General features: G+C 41.3%; 1 protein-coding gene across 1 annotated transcript in view; it reads left to right on the forward strand.

Moving 5' to 3' along the window:
• The window catches only part of scn4aa (sodium channel, voltage-gated, type IV, alpha, a), a 29,199-nt gene that overhangs the window by 7,756 nt on the left and 4,409 nt on the right, over window positions 1-17,034 (forward strand). The window contains exons 2-25 of the mRNA XM_008298257.1: window positions 301-604; window positions 886-923; window positions 1,122-1,202; window positions 1,297-1,425; window positions 1,589-1,680; window positions 3,083-3,370; window positions 3,455-3,518; window positions 3,763-3,904; window positions 4,041-4,238; window positions 4,318-4,488; window positions 4,655-4,784; window positions 5,363-5,601; window positions 5,883-6,056; window positions 6,164-6,520; window positions 10,714-11,193; window positions 13,220-13,352; window positions 13,489-13,643; window positions 13,752-13,925; window positions 14,049-14,171; window positions 14,523-14,804; window positions 14,894-14,947; window positions 16,047-16,188; window positions 16,328-16,425; window positions 16,710-16,980. Coding sequence (XP_008296479.1) covers window positions 350-604; window positions 886-923; window positions 1,122-1,202; window positions 1,297-1,425; window positions 1,589-1,680; window positions 3,083-3,370; window positions 3,455-3,518; window positions 3,763-3,904; window positions 4,041-4,238; window positions 4,318-4,488; window positions 4,655-4,784; window positions 5,363-5,601; window positions 5,883-6,056; window positions 6,164-6,520; window positions 10,714-11,193; window positions 13,220-13,352; window positions 13,489-13,643; window positions 13,752-13,925; window positions 14,049-14,171; window positions 14,523-14,804; window positions 14,894-14,947; window positions 16,047-16,188; window positions 16,328-16,425; window positions 16,710-16,980 — 4,270 coding nt within the window. The 5' untranslated portion in view covers window positions 301-349. The remainder of the gene's footprint in view (window positions 1-300; window positions 605-885; window positions 924-1,121; window positions 1,203-1,296; window positions 1,426-1,588; window positions 1,681-3,082; window positions 3,371-3,454; window positions 3,519-3,762; window positions 3,905-4,040; window positions 4,239-4,317; window positions 4,489-4,654; window positions 4,785-5,362; window positions 5,602-5,882; window positions 6,057-6,163; window positions 6,521-10,713; window positions 11,194-13,219; window positions 13,353-13,488; window positions 13,644-13,751; window positions 13,926-14,048; window positions 14,172-14,522; window positions 14,805-14,893; window positions 14,948-16,046; window positions 16,189-16,327; window positions 16,426-16,709; window positions 16,981-17,034) is intronic.

Genomic DNA, 17,034 nt, shown 5'->3' on the forward strand with positions numbered 1-17,034 from the left:
TGCTTTAGTTCTTCGTTTCTTAATGCTAAGTGTCCTCAGATGTCTTATTTTGCCTGACCAACCATCTACAACCAAATAATACATGTACAATGACTTAAGACAAGTTAAAGTAGTAAATATTCACACCTGAGAACCTGAATGTTTGTTGAATTTGTTGAAAAAGTGACTATTCTATATCAGCTCCACATTAGCTCCTGTCTTATGAACTTTTGGTGTTGTTATGCTCCACTTTAATCCATCTAAAAACATCTGGTTGGTGATGTATTACCTTCTCCGCATTCTTTCATCGTCCCCCTCCAGCTCCTTCTAGGGAAACCCCGGCGTGGTGGTATCCCTTCGCGATGCAAAGATGGCGACCCTGCTCCCTCCCTCAGGCACCGATGCGTTCCGCCCGTTCACCCAGGAGTCACTGGCGGAGATCGAGAGGCTCGCGGAGGAAAGAAAAAAGGCCGCAGAAGTAGAGGGCCACGAGGATGAAGGCCTGGCGGCCCCCAACTCTGATCTGGAGGCGGGCAAGAGTCTGCCCCTGATCTACGGAGACCCTCCATCAGAGCTGATGAACACACCTCTGGAGGACCTGGACCCCTTCTACAAAGCACAGAAAGTCAGTCTGGGCAGAAAAATAAGCCACCGTGCACACTTAGTGTTGTTTAATGAGCTTGACCCTGTTCTTTCATAACCTTAAAATATGAGAGGATGTATTACTTAACGTACATTTCTGTTATTACAACTGCATGCGGTGTCCCTTTACGCAATGTATACGCTTCCATTCGTGGTATGCGTGTGTTACATTTAAACTTTACAGCATTATTCCAAGTTTGTCATCGCTAAGTATTTATTGATTGTTATTTTGGATTGCTTTTATTTATTTTTATTTTTTTCCAGACATTCATCGTGATCAGCAAAGGAAACACAATCTTCAGGTTCAACGCTGAGCCGGCTTGCTACATTCTGAGCCCCTTTAGTTTGGTTAGGAGAGGCGCCATCAAAATTCTCATACATTCATATCCTTTCGGCGACTGTTGCCCGAGTGATTGTTTATTTAGATTTTGGTTATGGCTAATTGATAACTAGCGCAGATATTCTTCGTTGTTTCCTTAATCCTGACTTAAATTATTCAGCATGTTCATCATGATTACGATTCTGTCCAACTGTGTATTCATGACGATGAGCAACCCACCAGCATGGAGTAAAACCGTCGAGTGAGTAGATCATCGTTGTGCTTTGGATTTCCATCATTCTTCAGCTGCAGCTAACGCAAATTTGACTCGTTTGTGTTGCGTTATTTCTGCCTAGGTATGTCTTCACTGGTATTTACACCTTTGAGGCAACAGTCAAAGTGTTGTCTCGAGGTTTCTGTGTTGGATCTTTTACATTCCTTCGAGATCCGTGGAATTGGCTGGATTTCATGGTGATCAGCATGGCGTAAGAGTGTACTTCTATCTAACCTAAATTAAAAATGCAGCCTTTATTGAAGCTATGACAGCATATTTTCATATCTTTCAGTGCTTTTTATTGGACAGTCCTCGTACTATAGTCACTAAACAAACATGCTGGTTTTCATTCATTGCTTTATGTCTTTTCACAGTTACGTCACTGAGTTTGTTGACCTCGGCAACGTGTCCGCTCTCAGGACGTTTCGTGTGCTTCGAGCCCTCAAAACAATTACTGTGATTCCTGGTACTCTTTCTGTTTGTGTGTGGTCATGAGACTGAATGTATTGACGTCTTTTCATTTAAATTCTGATGCTGCAGTGGCAATTATATGACAAGATTAATCCTCTGAACCCCAAGCAGTTTCGTTTCAAACAGCACAACCATGGCTAGAAGGAGAGAACCTCAACATAAATCATGAAAAAGACAAAAAAAGAGATAGTTACATTCTTTGACTAATTGTTTCGCAAAAGTTGAGAAAAATTGGAACCTACATGCTCATAATCTTTCAAACTACTCTGCACATTAACTCTAGAAAGATGTTTCACCATCTTCCATTAACTTGGTGACAACTGGCTCCTCTGTTTACCTTTTTTATGAGCCATGCTGCATTTATTTTATTGATCACTAGTGTAGTGAAGCTCCAAGGATCAAGTATGTTTTATATATATCTTGTGACTGTTTTGCAGCTGAATCACTCGTGGCTCTTTTTGTTTTTTTATAGAATCTGGTTAGAACATGCTCATTATTTTTGGCAAAATTTTGAATGAGACATGTAGAATAAAGTGATTTCAATTCAATATTACAATTCTGTGTTTAGATTTGGCTATTTTTCCCCATAGACTGTATAAAAGATGGACGTAGCTACCGTGACGTCACCCGTTGGTTTCTGCACTGAGAAAATGAAGCCAGGGTTTTGCTACTTCCTGGTTGACATCTTGGATTTTTGGAGCCAGTGATGCAAAAATCGTCGGAGGTGGGCGGAGCCATAGGAGCAGCGATTGGTCAGACAGATTGAGAGGCGGGCCCTCTCTGCCCGCCCACATTTACCGCCTTCTGCTCGCTTCATCTGTATGGTCGCTGCCGACTGTCAATCAAGCCAGCCACGCCCCTTGCCCCGCAAAATGTTGATGATTTTTTAAAAATTCAGTATTGATTTATTTTCAGATTGGCCACCTGATCTCTGGACTTGACCATGAAAACTAATAAGAAAAAACTCCTGAGCTGTAGGAATGTGGTATTTGGTGATCTGTGATCACTTCTTTTCCAGTTCAAGTCTATGGGAGCCAGGGCTTTTTGGAGCCAGCAGCTAGTGGACGTAGTGATATTGCAGGTTTTTGACACTTCCGGGTTGGCTTCATTTTTCAGGGCCGGTTGCTACGTCCATCTTTTATACAGGCTATGTTTTTTCCTCACCAAATTGTATGTTGCTGTGATCAGCTGTTGGATAGTTAACATTGTAATGATTCTTTCACTTTGTGGCCCTAATAAATGGTACATTTTGGCAATTTAAATAAGAAATCAAGCTGACTGGTGGGTTTCGGGGTTCAGAGGGTTAATAGGGTAACTGTACTCTACAGAACATTAATTGATTATATTATTGTTTTACAGAGATATGCCACTGACATCTGAATTGTATTTTTCCTCAGGACTGAAAACAATCGTGGGCGCTTTGATCCAGTCAGTGAAGAAAATGGTGGACGTCATGATTCTGACCGTCTTTGCCCTTGCGGTTTTTGCCCTCATCGGCCTTCAGCTTTTCATGGGAAACCTGCGGCAAAAATGCGTGCGGTGGCCCATCCAAACAGATGAATTTGAATTTTTTAACACCACCTCTGCGTTTAATGACACTGTGTCCTTCAACGACACCATGGGCTTCAATGATACAGCATACTCCAACAGCACCTTCAATTTTATTGAATATATTGAAAACACAGGTGTGTTTATCAGCTAACTCATCTCGCATTTTAAGCTGATACTGACCACAGAGGAGATTTAATTACTTCTTTTTCTTGTTTTAGATAATCACTATTATTTGGAAGGCAGCCCAGATGCTCTGCTTTGTGGAAACAGCTCTGATGCCGGGTATGTGCTGTCCACAAAGAGGCTACGATCTTCCTTTTGTCTTTTTAGTCTGGTCATCTTTAAAAGCTGCTGGTGTTTTGCTTCCATAAACATTTAAACTTTCAACGTTCCAATGTAAAAAATGAGCCTTGTTCTGGTTATTACCAACAGTACTGCAGCAATCTAAGATGAAGGGAGGTGTTGAGTGTGATTTCGAGGCTGGGAGAGCAGTTGTAGTGAGCTAACTCTTCTTCCCTGTTGATAGAAAGTGCCCAGAAGGATACACATGCATGAAGGCTGGGAGGAACCCTAACTTTGGCTACACCAGCTTTGACTCTTTCGGCTGGGCCTTCCTTGCCCTCTTTAGACTCATGACCCAGGACTACTGGGAGAACCTTTTCCAGCTGGTTGGCACATTTTTAATTTGTTGTATTCCATTTTATGCCCTGAAACTCTGAACTTTTTAATTCTGAAATTAAGAATTATTAGGAAAAAAAAAATGTGTCCTTAGTTCTCGTAGCTTCTTCTTTGCTCCTAACACAGATCCTGCGGGCGGCTGGCAAGACGTACATGCTGTTCTTTGTGGTGATTATCTTTCTGGGCTCCTTCTACCTCATTAACCTTATCCTGGCTGTGGTAGCCATGGCTTACGATGAGCAGAATCAGGCGACTCAGCGAGAGGCCATCGAGAAAGAGGAGGAGTTCCAGCGGCTGCTAGAGCAACTCAAGAATCAAGAACAGGTATCTATTGCAAAAGAATGTGCATCTATGGTTCAGAAGTTTTAAGCATTCACTGAGTGTTTTGTCTTTTACACAACAGGCTCATGCTCTTGGTAGTCGGGCCACTCTAACCAGTAAGAAGTCGCTCAGTCATCACACTGCATCTGAGCTGGCAGACGATGAAAGGGGCCTTGGACACGATGAAATTGTTAAGGACTGCAATGGGAGACTTGTCCCACGTCTGATGATCAGAGCGCCCACCATGGACGAGGTGAGTCAGTCATGCTTGAGTCACAGTTACTCTATTTAAGAAACAATTTCGATAATCACTACGTGCAGATGGAAAAGCTCACTTGTGCCTACTTGAGTGTTTGCCTCGTATGTTTGATGTTTTTGGATTTGTATGTATTCTGAGAATTCATCGACATTTTTTATAGTCTGCTGCAGCTTATGAAGTCAGGGAGAAGTCGCTGGGCTCTGTGCACAGCATGCTTCATCTGGACGAACCAGGCCTGACACAGAGATCTGCCAGTGTTATGACTGTGCTCACTGCAGCTGCTATGGAAGGTACAGTGCCAATGGAGTTAAAAACATAAGAATCTCTGGATAAAGGATGTGTTTTCTAGCTTTGGTGAAACAAGCAGCAGACACGACAACATAATGTCTATTCCAGTGTACTGTTTTTATACCAAGCAACGACATGTAGGCATCCGGGGGTGTGAAGTGCCTTCAGGGGATGAAGAAATACACAAGGCTTAGCATTAGATGCTCTAATGTGAGTTGTAATTGCTCAGATTATCAAGCAGTTGTTAACATTATATACTATTTAACCAGGGCCAACACAGTAGCATTGTCTTGAGCTTACCACAGTCTGGCTGATCATATTGTGTGCAGCAGAAATCCCTGTCGACATTCAGAGTCACGACCCCGTGGTGTTAAGCTGGAGCTATTTCAGCCCAACTACAACAGCAAGAAATTAATTTTAATGTCACTCACGACTGGATTTGGTTAGCTGTATCACTTAGAGATTACCCTAACCCCATGTTCACCCAGCTACCTATAGTCTAATAACTGGGAAAAATCCCTCCATCTGATTCTGTTTTTTATTAATATCACCTTTTCCTTCTCTGTCTGTGTTTGTCTAGAGTTGGAGGGGGCCCAGAGGCCATGCCCACCTGCCTGGTACAAGTTTGCCGATATGTTCCTGAAGTGGGACTGCTGCGTGCACTGGGTGGTCTTTAAGAAGTGGGTGTACTTTGTGGTGATGGACCCTTTCGTCGACCTGGCGATTACCATCTGCATCGTGCTCAACACCCTCTTCATGGCCATGGAGCATTACCCCATGACCCCGGAGTTTGACTACATGCTCTCAGTGGGGAATCTGGTGAATATAAGCTACATTAAAAACAATACGTCTCTGAGATTTTTAGCCATCAAGGACATGGAAATCTTAAGAGATTCAGTAAAAAGCAAGTGGACGTCTTGTTTAACATAGTTAGATCTTAAGACGCCTCGTGGATGAGAGGTGAAACATCTTCAAGAACCACGAAACACAAGTTAAGCTGCTTTTCACTGAAGCTCTTAGGATTACATCAAAGAGACATTAGCACATCTCAGATTTGATTGTGTTAGCTCTTGTTGAAGAGGATCTCAACCATTTTGTAGGTTTTCACTGGGATCTTCACAGCAGAAATGTTCTTCAAGCTCATTGCCATGGATCCCTACTACTACTTTCAAGTCGGCTGGAACATTTTCGACAGCATCATCGTCACTCTCAGCCTGGTGGAGTTGGGGCTGGCAAACGTCCAGGGTCTGTCAGTCCTTAGATCCTTCCGTCTGGTGAGACACATTAATTTGAATGTATTTGTATCTACTTATCACAGTGACATTTCTTATTATGCTGTTATTCACAGTCTTTGCTTGTGTCTATCCTGTGTTGGAGATAGCTTCGTGTTTTCAAACTGGCCAAGTCCTGGCCCACGCTCAACATGCTGATCAAGATCATTGGTAACTCAGTAGGAGCTTTAGGAAACCTGACTTTGGTGCTGGCCATCATCGTCTTCATTTTTGCCGTCGTGGGCATGCAGCTGTTTGGCAAGAGCTACAAGGACTGCGTGTGCAAGATCGCTTCAGACTGCGAACTGCCTCGCTGGCACATGAACGACTTCTTCCACTCGTTCCTCATCGTCTTCCGCATCCTGTGCGGCGAGTGGATCGAGACCATGTGGGACTGCATGGAGGTGGCCGGAGCCGGGATGTGCTTAGTCGTCTTCATGATGGTCATGGTCATCGGAAATCTAGTGGTAAGTGCATCAAGTATCCATCCATCAGTGATCCCGATCGTAAATCTGAAGCGTGGAGACGTGTAATTGAAACCAGGCATTTCGTTAATCGGTATTCACTGGGTAATACATTTGAAACATGTGATGGAGCATTTCCATGTCAGCCAACATCAAAAGTGTCACTGCCACTCAAGGAGGACGTATGAATTTGTAAAACCATTGACACGACAGTTTAAGCCGTGGGTCAGACATGCTGCAAAATGTACGAGGTGCGGCGATTAAATAAAGACACTGAGTTTATGTCAGTCAAACCACAGCACGCATGCCTGAACGACATAGCACACATTAATCAATGGCATTAACAACCCCTGAAAGTTTCCATCTGCTTGAACTGAAACTATCTACTGAATTCCAGTAATATTCAATATCCTCACATCATATATCCTGATCTACAGCTTTTGTGATTTGCTAACTGCATTGTTTGAAATTGTGATATCAATTTGAAATCGATTAATTGCTCAGCTCTAGCGCACATGGTTGGTCAACGCCGTGTGGACGATGTTGCTCTGCATTAAGGAGAAACTTGAGCCAGGTTCAATTTTTTTCCTGTGTTTTTTTGCCCTCTGTGTCAGCGCCCCTGCAGTGCCAACACATATGTCCCTTTGAAATGAATGAGGGGTGTGCATTTTCTTCAAGCAGCTGGTCTGAACACAGACTATATGATGTTACACAGCTCCATTTCATTTAGATAAAAATAATTGCCTCTCAGGTTTGTATACATTCAGGGTAAATAGTCATGTAGTCATATCATTTTATGATCTGTGTTTATTTGGGTATACAGTAAGTCTTGAGTAGATCGTCAGCCTGCACTCACTCGACGCATTCAAAATATAAACTCGAAGCAACTGTCGCTACTGTGAAGCTGTAAAGCTGACAAACTGTTTTGCACAATCTTTCTAGATCTAATCTTATCTTATTATAATGCCAGGAGATTTTGTGGATTGCATGTCTTAGCAGTCTATTGTTAACCCCTCAGCTAAATGCTAAGCACAGACACATACAGCTGGGGGAGACACCAGTACAAGTTCAAGTCTATTCATGTCGGAATCCAAACACATAAGACAGAATTCAGCACATACATGCAGATTTTTGTTGTTGTGGGACACTAAAATGTAAGTTAAAACGTGTTTTGAGCTGCACATTAAACACAGACGCAAACGTAATTATCACTGTGCATTTTTTTTACTGCGATACCTTTTAAACTGATTCAGATCTACAAACCTTTTCACACTGTCTGGATGAATTTGTGTGAAGAGGCATCAGGTTTTGCGATGCTTTATGAAGAATCCTGAGTGTCTGGAGCATGAAAATACCATCCGTGACCTTTTATCTTGGCCTCACGGAACAAGGCCATACAGACGATCACCCTTCGACATCATTTCAGCATCATATTTAATGACTTGAGCCAAAACCATTTCCTGTTGGGTTATTCATAGAAATGAAAAGGAAATGGCTCATTGTCAAGCACTGACAAAAATATTGTGACGGCGACACTGTGCCAAAAATGATCGTGGCTAAACTCTTTACACTGACTCCTCAGTATGCTTACCTCACACATAAATGCACGCTATTTGCACTTACATAAAGGCATATAATATGTTAACACGCATCTTGGGAGGGGGTTTCTATTTAAAATCAAATGACTTGAGCCACCAAACAGTGGTTTTGACCTTGAGTAAGTGCTAAGATCCGGCTCAAGTAAGCACACTGCCACTGAGGTAACAAACACAGACAGCTGAGCGAGCAGAGCTCAGGTGGCAGGGGGATTGGGTGTAAAGGAAAAGTCATTTGATAGCAGATTAAACCGTAATTGATGTAGAAGTAATCATATTGGACCATCAGTGTCTGACAGCATATGGAACAGAGATGTAACTTGTATGACATATGGCAGTGACTTTGTGCGTGACTTTTTCTCTTGAGCACGTCGTAATCAGATCTCCTAAATTCACAAAATCTCATCTGCATTGTTTATTGACTTCTGGAAGCCTTGGTACTGCCTTTTTACCGTACTCCACTACTTCTTCCTGAAGATTGCTTTTGCATATTATTTTCAAGGGCTGAAAGTCCTTCATATAAAACTGGAGCTTATGGATTTTGCACCTTCGCACAATTTTTCTATGGCTTAAATGAAAACACCAGAGGGGCTGGCAGAAAGATTTGCTTTAGACAGAGGATAGCTAGCCATTTTTTAGACTTTATGCTAAGCTAAGCTCCGCAGTTGAGATTGAAAAGTGGCTTGTCATTGAATGATATATGCCAAAATCTATAGCAGTGTAGTGCTGCTCTCAGAATGGTATGCCACTTGTAAATTATCAACACTTAACTTGCTTGATATAATCTTGGCTGATTAGACTGTCTAAGTTTTTTAATATACAGTGACTAATACATATGTCAGTTTAATGTAAAAGTATGTATACATTTCTATTTCTAGCTTTGTAGAAATGTAGCGGAAGAAAATGCACTTAAAAGAAACCAACATAAAACTATTCTGGTCCTTTCTCTTGTCATAAATTGCTTTTGAAAAGATGGATGGATGGATGGATGGATGGATAGATAGATAGATAGATAGATAGATAGATAGATAGATAGATAGATAGATAGATGGATAGATGGATAGATAGATAGAAAGAACTTTATTGATCCCCTTGGTAGAACCTTAGGGAAATTGTTGAAGCTTAGTTGTAATGCAGTTTTATATCATCAGTGCAGGTACTTACATTTGCCTGAGCAATAGTCTCCTTATAGAGAAAGGACACATTTGTATACGATGACTTTGGTCAACAGTGCGCTACACGATCTAGTATATTATACAGTAGAAAAGGGCTGTATACATGTATACAATGGCACTCCATAAAGCCAAATATAGGACCCATTGTTTCGCTAGAGTGGGTCCGACCTGAATTGGTTATTGGTTAATTAGCCTGGCGAGGAGACCAGGCTAACCATAGTTATGTTAGCTAATGTTAACTGAAATATAAGCACCTGCTGCATTAAAAGCATAAATAAAACTGCAAAAGCATGTTACTGCAACAGAATAGTTTTGTGTTTATTTATTTCAAGCACATTTTCTTGCACTGTAAATGAAAGTAGGAATAAAAGTAAACATTGTTGACACTACATAAAGTTAGGTTATAAAATTCACAATTTATGTATTAGGCTGATGTGACAGTCTGATGACCACCCAAGAGTAGCCAACAAATAGCAAGTGAATCGTGAAAGTGGAAGCGTGGTAAGTGTGAGTAAAGTAGGAGCAGTGGTATACCGCTGTAGAACCAGCATATACTACTCCACCAGGAGTGGTGTAGTACAATCTGCCACGCTTTAATCTCTGCGTCTCTTCTGCTGGCTGTAGCTTCACATTTAACTAACATACATGTGAGCTGTATCGGCTCTTCTCATCTAACTCTCGATAATAAGAAAGTGATTGTCGACCTGTTCCGTTGAGATAAAGAACTAACTTCTCATATCATCAGGTTTCACTGCTTTAAAGTAAAGGATTGAAGTGTTGTTTTGAGAGATTAAGAGCATTTTTTTTTGATACATCACTGATACAGAAAACACCACAAATACTGCTGCGTTTTGTTTTCCAATCAGAAACCGTCAGATCTGTTTTCCATTGTCGGGTTTGTTTTTTTGCAGCTCATCCTGTCCGTCAGCACTCTTTACTGATTCACAGCTCCTACACTGGAATGAGTGAGATCAGCCGGCCCCTGGCCTGTGTAACCATGATCTCCCGCTAAACCTGGGAAATAGGAACCGAGAAATTGACTAACAGGTTTAAGAAACTAAAGATAGCTTCATCTGCAACAGGAGGCAGACGACATAATATTTATTGAAGTGCCACCACAGGGCCAATTTGATATGTGATGTGTATTTGAGCTAGTCTAGACTTTTGTGTTTAGCTCAGCGATGTTGGCACGCTTTTATTCTGTCATCAGGGGGACAGTGGGTAAATATTTATGATGGCTTAATTTTTATTAATTTATTCATACGTTATACTGTAGCTGCCTTCTAAATAAGGACTGTGCCTCACTTGCAATGTATAGTTTTAGTTTCTCCCTTTAGTGAACAAAAGTAACTTGATGAAACTGTGTTTTTTGGTGCTTGAACTATTTACATTTTAGGGTGTATGTCTCATTACCTTCACCCCCCAGGTGTTGAACCTCTTCCTGGCCTTGCTGCTCAGCTCGTTCAGTGGAGACAACCTCTCAGCAGGAGACGACGACGGAGAGATGAACAATCTCCAGATTGCCATTGGCAGGATCACACGAGGCATCGACTGGTTAAAAGCGTTCATCGTCCGAACCGTCCTCCAGATTCTTCGCAGGAAGCCCAAAGAGCCTGACGCAGGCACCGGGGACGACAACGACGACGACGACGACGACTCTAAAATGGAAGGAATTGAAATGAACCATATGGACACCAGTCAGAGTTTCAAACTGGCAGAAAGGATATCAAACTGTGTGGTTGAAGGCCGGCCTTCTGGATTTATTGTAGACGGAGAGCTAAGCTTCAATGTGCCAATCGCCCAGGGAGAGTCGGATTTTGAAAACCTGGGCGAGGAAGATGAGGACGATGAAGATGATGCTCATGGCTCAGAGATTTTCGATGAGAAAAATAATCAAGAGAACACAGTAAGAAAAGTTAATACAAAGAAAATCTTTCTATCCATTAAAGGCAATACATCACCCACAAGCAGTTTATATACAGAGTGTCAAACATTAGTAGTTTTCTTTTGTCATTTTTAACATTTTAAAATTTAGGTATGGGTTTTCTGAACAACAGCAGACCTCTGTAGCAGGCTTTATGGCTTTGAGCACACTGAACTCTGCATAGAGATGCCTGACTGATCAGGATTCATTTGACTATTATTTTTTTCATGACACTGGCACATGAAAAACGTTGTCCAACATCACACAAACAAACGTCATCGCAAATTACATAAACAATAGCTTCAGTACACACAATGCAAAGTACAGGATGAGTCATGATCCAATACAATGATGTTGTTGTTGCTGTTTTGTGTACTGAGGACACAAGGAGCAAGCGCTGTATGGTAATATGCATCTTTTATTTACCTTACAGAGTCACATCTGAAGTGACAAGAACTGCTTGAGACATTTAAAAAAATCTATTTATCATTCAGTTTTGGCTTTGCAATGAAACCATAGGTGTGTGGGCCATTTTTGAACATTGTACAAAAGCTTCTGCACAGTGGTGGTGAACTTACATACGTGCTGAGGCTTATTGGCGCTGATTGGATGGACTGTGCTTGGCTGACATTTCCCTCACACCGTGCAACCTTTGTTGCATCCATTAGGACAAGACAACTTAGAATATTCTTTGAATGCTTATTGGTACACAGAGTTTGACAATTTCACATTATTCCTAGCAGAGCTTTGCAGCACTTTAACCTAAATAAAGTTCTGTTCAACAAAATTAGAGTTCATGGAAATCACCAGAGTCAGCGTATCAATAAAAATGGTTGTCGCCAGATGTAGACTGCAGGTATAATTGTGATGTTTTCAAAATCCCCTTTGCTATGACAGGACTATATGCGTCTTACATCAAGCTTATCTATGCATCAAGTGTGATTTTAGTACAGATGCAGCAATGAACAACTTGTGAATGTACCTCAGAAAAGTCCTGATTTCATCTCAGTATCTGATGGCCATTGTTTAGATGTTTTCTGACGTGGCTATCGTCAGTTGGTGTTGATTTATTATTATGGCAGCAGTGTAATTGTCTTGGCCAATGTATCATTTGTTTCCATTTCACACAAGCTTCTATAATATTATTTTAATACATGTCTATAAGAGCCACATACAGCTACAAAATCCTCTGTGAGCTTTCATAAGTCCAGTGAGCCCCCAGGCAGACGTCACTGACAGGGCCCTGATCATCAAATTATGGTATTATGTATCACACACTCTTTATTTGTCTTTTATGGTGTTTGTGGTGTCCTTGTAGGGAATAAGCACATTTTAATGACAGTGCTCGTCTCCCCATGCACAGATGTTTCACCAAAAAAGTTCTCCGGCACTATTTCTCACTGTATATCCTAAGCGTAGAACTTTTCAAGACAACTGTGACTGGTTTGAAGAAATATAAATGAGGCAGTGCAGAATAGTAAAGGTTGTAGTCAGACCATTTTCTGGAGATAGGCCGAGCTTTGCAAGACTATTAAAAAAACAGTACAGATGTAAGTTTTCCTGTCTTAACACATGAAAGAGGCTAATTGTACTTCTAGTATGAAAGGGAAGGTCTAATTGGACATGTCAGGGAAAGCTCTTCAACTGTCTTGTTACCTGCTAACCTTCCCCTCGATATAAACTAGAATCTAATTAAATGCTGAGATAATTTTTGGAGGAGAAGTGTTTCTTTTTTTCCTTGTGCTGTTATAAATGTTCCTTCAAGTTCATTTTCTATTCCTGTGCTATTTCAGGAAAACTTGGAAGATTATAGTCGTATCCCTGGAAATGGCAAAGTAGCTAACGCTGTAGACCTCCATAAACAAACAGAACTCCTGATTATATCGATCTGAAGGATGACTCAGGGAGATAATTAGTTTAAATGGGATTCCATTCAACTTAAAAAGTGAAAATATAACCGTTTGTGTAATGGTTTTGTAACTAAGCTTCGATTGTGACTCTTGCCCAGGTGATTGGTGCTTTGGATGATGGCGATTCTTCAGTGTGCAGCACAGTGGACTATCAACCACCGGAGCCTGAACCAGAAGTCGTAGAAGAAGAAGAGCCAGATCCAGTGGAACCAGAGGCCTTCTTCACTGACGGTATGAACAACCACTGCACAAAAAAAAAAGATCTAATCACTATGAAGTGCAGACTTTCACACGACAGCTATGAACAACTGCTTAGTTTTGTGCTAATCCTCCAGAATTGTAATCCGACTTCTTGAAATATTTTCAGATTGTGTGAGGCGCTGGCCGTGTCTCACTGTGGACGTCAGTGAAGGCAGAGGGAAACAATGGTGGAACCTCCGTAAAACTTGCTACAACATTGTGGAGCACGACTGGTTTGAAACTTTCATAATCTTCATGATCCTCCTCAGCAGTGGAGCTCTGGTGAGTGCTGTCATCACTGCAACACATTTAGAAATGTTGACTGTTTTATGATAGCGCTAAGAGACTGTAATAACATTAGGACGTGTATCTAATGTCTTCTTTTGGCAGGCCTTTGAAGATATATACATAGAAAGACGCCGCACCATCAAAATTATTCTGGAGTTTGCTGACAAGGTTTTCACCTACATCTTTGTCATTGAGATGCTCCTTAAATGGGTCGCGTATGGCTTCAAGACCTACTTCACCAACGCTTGGTGTTGGTTAGACTTTTTCATTGTCGATGTAAGTTTTGATTTTGTTTTAGTGCTTCCCTGTGTGTGTGACAGAAGATACAGACGACCATGTCCTCTGGCCGATGCAGTTTGTGGTAACACTTGAATAGGAAATGTTTTGATTCTGCCACAGGTTTCCCTGATTAGTTTAGTTGCCAATTGGATGGGCTACTCTGACCTTGGACCAATCAAATCCCTCAGAACCCTGAGAGCGCTCAGGCCTCTTCGAGCACTGTCAAGATTTGAAGGGATGAGGGTAAGTCATTGGCTCCTGATGCTCATTTCATTCAGAAATCGTACACATGAGTACTGTACAATAACGTTTGAGTAGTCTGCATGGCTAACAATGACTTAGAAGATGTAGAAATTGTTTTGTTTATGCATTCTTGGACTAATTGGATTGGATTTCCTCTGTCGTGTTTGTTAAATGCATGCTTACACCGTGGCTGCTGTAACAGAGCTGACTAAGGTAAGTGTTCCATTTGTAAATGACTAACTTAGCATAGCATTGACCCCTAGAAACTTTTTTGCTTCACAAAGAAAATAAATTAGGGAATAATTCTGTATATTTCTTTATAATTCTAACAAAGTCCTCTCTTATGGGCAGGTGGTGGTGAACGCTCTTGTTGGAGCGATTCCCTCCATCTTCAATGTGCTGCTGGTGTGTCTGATTTTCTGGCTCATCTTCAGCATCATGGGAGTTAACTTGTTCGCCGGGAAGTTCTACCGCTGCATCAACACCACCACAGAGGAGCTGTTCCTCCTCACCGAGGTCAACAACCACAGCGACTGCATGGCTGTCAAAGAGGCCACGCAGGAGGCCCGCTGGGTCAACGTCAAAGTCAACTATGACAATGTTGGATCAGGCTACCTGTCGTTGCTTCAAGTGGTGAGAAGAGCTGTTTCAGTTTTTATACAAATGGAACATCTTCAGCTAAAAAATATCAGCTGTTGAGAGAAACTTCTCTGTGATTGCAGGCAACTTTTAAAGGATGGATGGACATCATGTATGCTGCTGTTGACTCAAGAGAGGTAATTATGTACAGTCTTGCATTACATATAGTGATCCGTGTTGGGGATTTTGGACTGACTGTCTAACCTTATTCTGTTATTGATTATATACGTTATTCTTGCACTGCTACTTCCGAGGTCCTTTGAAGTGTTGTACAATGTGTAAAAAAATAGTAAAAAATACAGATACACTCAAATATTGAGTAAGATTTCTATTTGAGAATGCAGCAATTACACATAAACATGCACAAAAATAACGTTTTGACTTAATAAAATTTTATTTTGTAGTTATTAAGACATCCATCTCCTTTCCCTTCCTACACCACTCTGCACTTTTAAGCTATTTGAATACATGTGTGTGACAGTAGTGGTAAAGTTGAGTACACATTCTCTGGATAAACAAGCGCTCTGGCACAGAGTCCAGTGCAACCTTTTATAGTGTCTTCTTCTTTCACACTGTCTCACAATAGTCTCCTACTTAAAATCCATCCATTATCTATACACCGCTTAATCCTCATTAGGGTCGTGGGGGGCTGGAGTCTATCCCAGCTGACTTAGGGTGAAGGCAGGGACCACCCTGGACAGGTCACCAGTCTATCACAGGGCTACACTTAGAGACAGACAATCAAGCACACTCACATTCACACCTACAGACAATTTAGAATCACCAATTAACCTCAACATGTTTTTGGACTTGTGGGAGGAAGCTGGAGAACCCGGAGAGAACCCACGCTGCACGGGGAGAACATGCAAACTCCACGCAGAAAGATCCCTAACCGAGACCTACTTAAAACAGCAAACTTTAAAGATTTTCACCTAAATACACGTCTGTTAGGTCACTGTCTATCACCACATCTAGTAACACATTGGTGATTTCTGCCAGAGGTAGTAGGTGGAGCGAATTCTTTCTTCACTTTGTGGTTACCTAATTTATAATGGAGGCTTGGTTCAGATGTCAACTGCCAACTGACTGAGTGAGGCGCAAAAACACACCTATAATTACCACTTATCGCCACAGGTGCCACTAAAGAGAAGGAAATGGAAATCTTCAAGACTGCTACTTTTCTACAAATAAATGTGTGATGGGTATTTATTTATATGTCTTTTTTTCTTTCTTTAGGTTGAGGAGCAACCGTCTTATGAGATTAACCTCTACATGTACATGTACTTTGTCATCTTCATTATCTTTGGCTCTTTCTTCACACTCAATCTCTTCATTGGTGTCATTATTGACAATTTCAACCAACAAAAGAAAAAGATGAGTATTATATTTTTGTAGGAGCAATTCTGCACCAGCACAAAACCAATTGATTCTTTCTTTAAATTACATCTACACAAAGTTGCCTTGTCATTTAAATGCTTATAATAATCATTTCATTGTGTTTTGTCTGCACTTTGGAGACAAAGACATCTTTATGACTGAGGAACAAAAAAAATACTATGATGCCATGAAGAAACTGGGATCCAAGAAGCCACAGAAGCCAATTCCACGTCCAGCGGTAATGCCGTGCATGTACATGATTATTTCAGTCACTGAGAATAAAATTACATTGTTATTGAAGACTTAAAAATCATTATTTGCTTTGATGTTGGAAAGTATGAACGAGGTCAGCCAAAGTAACGACACATCAGCTCGGTATGCGTGGCATGACGATATCATGGGTGACCTCTGTGTTGACCTTTTCTGCACAGTGCTGGTGTGAACAGGCCAAATGACCCTCCTGGAATTGTATTTCTGTTTTTCTTGGTTAACCCCTCCCCTCTGTCTCCCTGTGACCTGCAGAACCTAATCCAGGGAGTGGTGTTTGACTTCATCAGTCAGCAGTTCTTTGACATCTTCATCATGGTGCTCATCTGCCTCAATATGGTGACCATGATGGTGGAAACAGATAACCAGAGTGCAGAGAAGGAGGATTTCCTCTTTAAAGTAAACGTGGCTTTCATTGTTGTCTTCACTGGAGAGTGTGTGTTGAAGCTCTTTGCCCTGCGACAGTACTTCTTCACCAATGGATGGAACGTGTTTGACTTTATCGTGGTCATCTTGTCAATAGCTGGTGGGTATCTGACAGCCTTTATACCAAGCACAGTTGTACATTATATTGCTTAGA

This window comes from Stegastes partitus, unplaced genomic scaffold (assembly GCF_000690725.1).
Source record: "Stegastes partitus isolate 25-593 unplaced genomic scaffold, Stegastes_partitus-1.0.2 Scaffold1300, whole genome shotgun sequence".
NCBI lineage: Eukaryota > Metazoa > Chordata > Actinopteri > Pomacentridae > Stegastes > Stegastes partitus.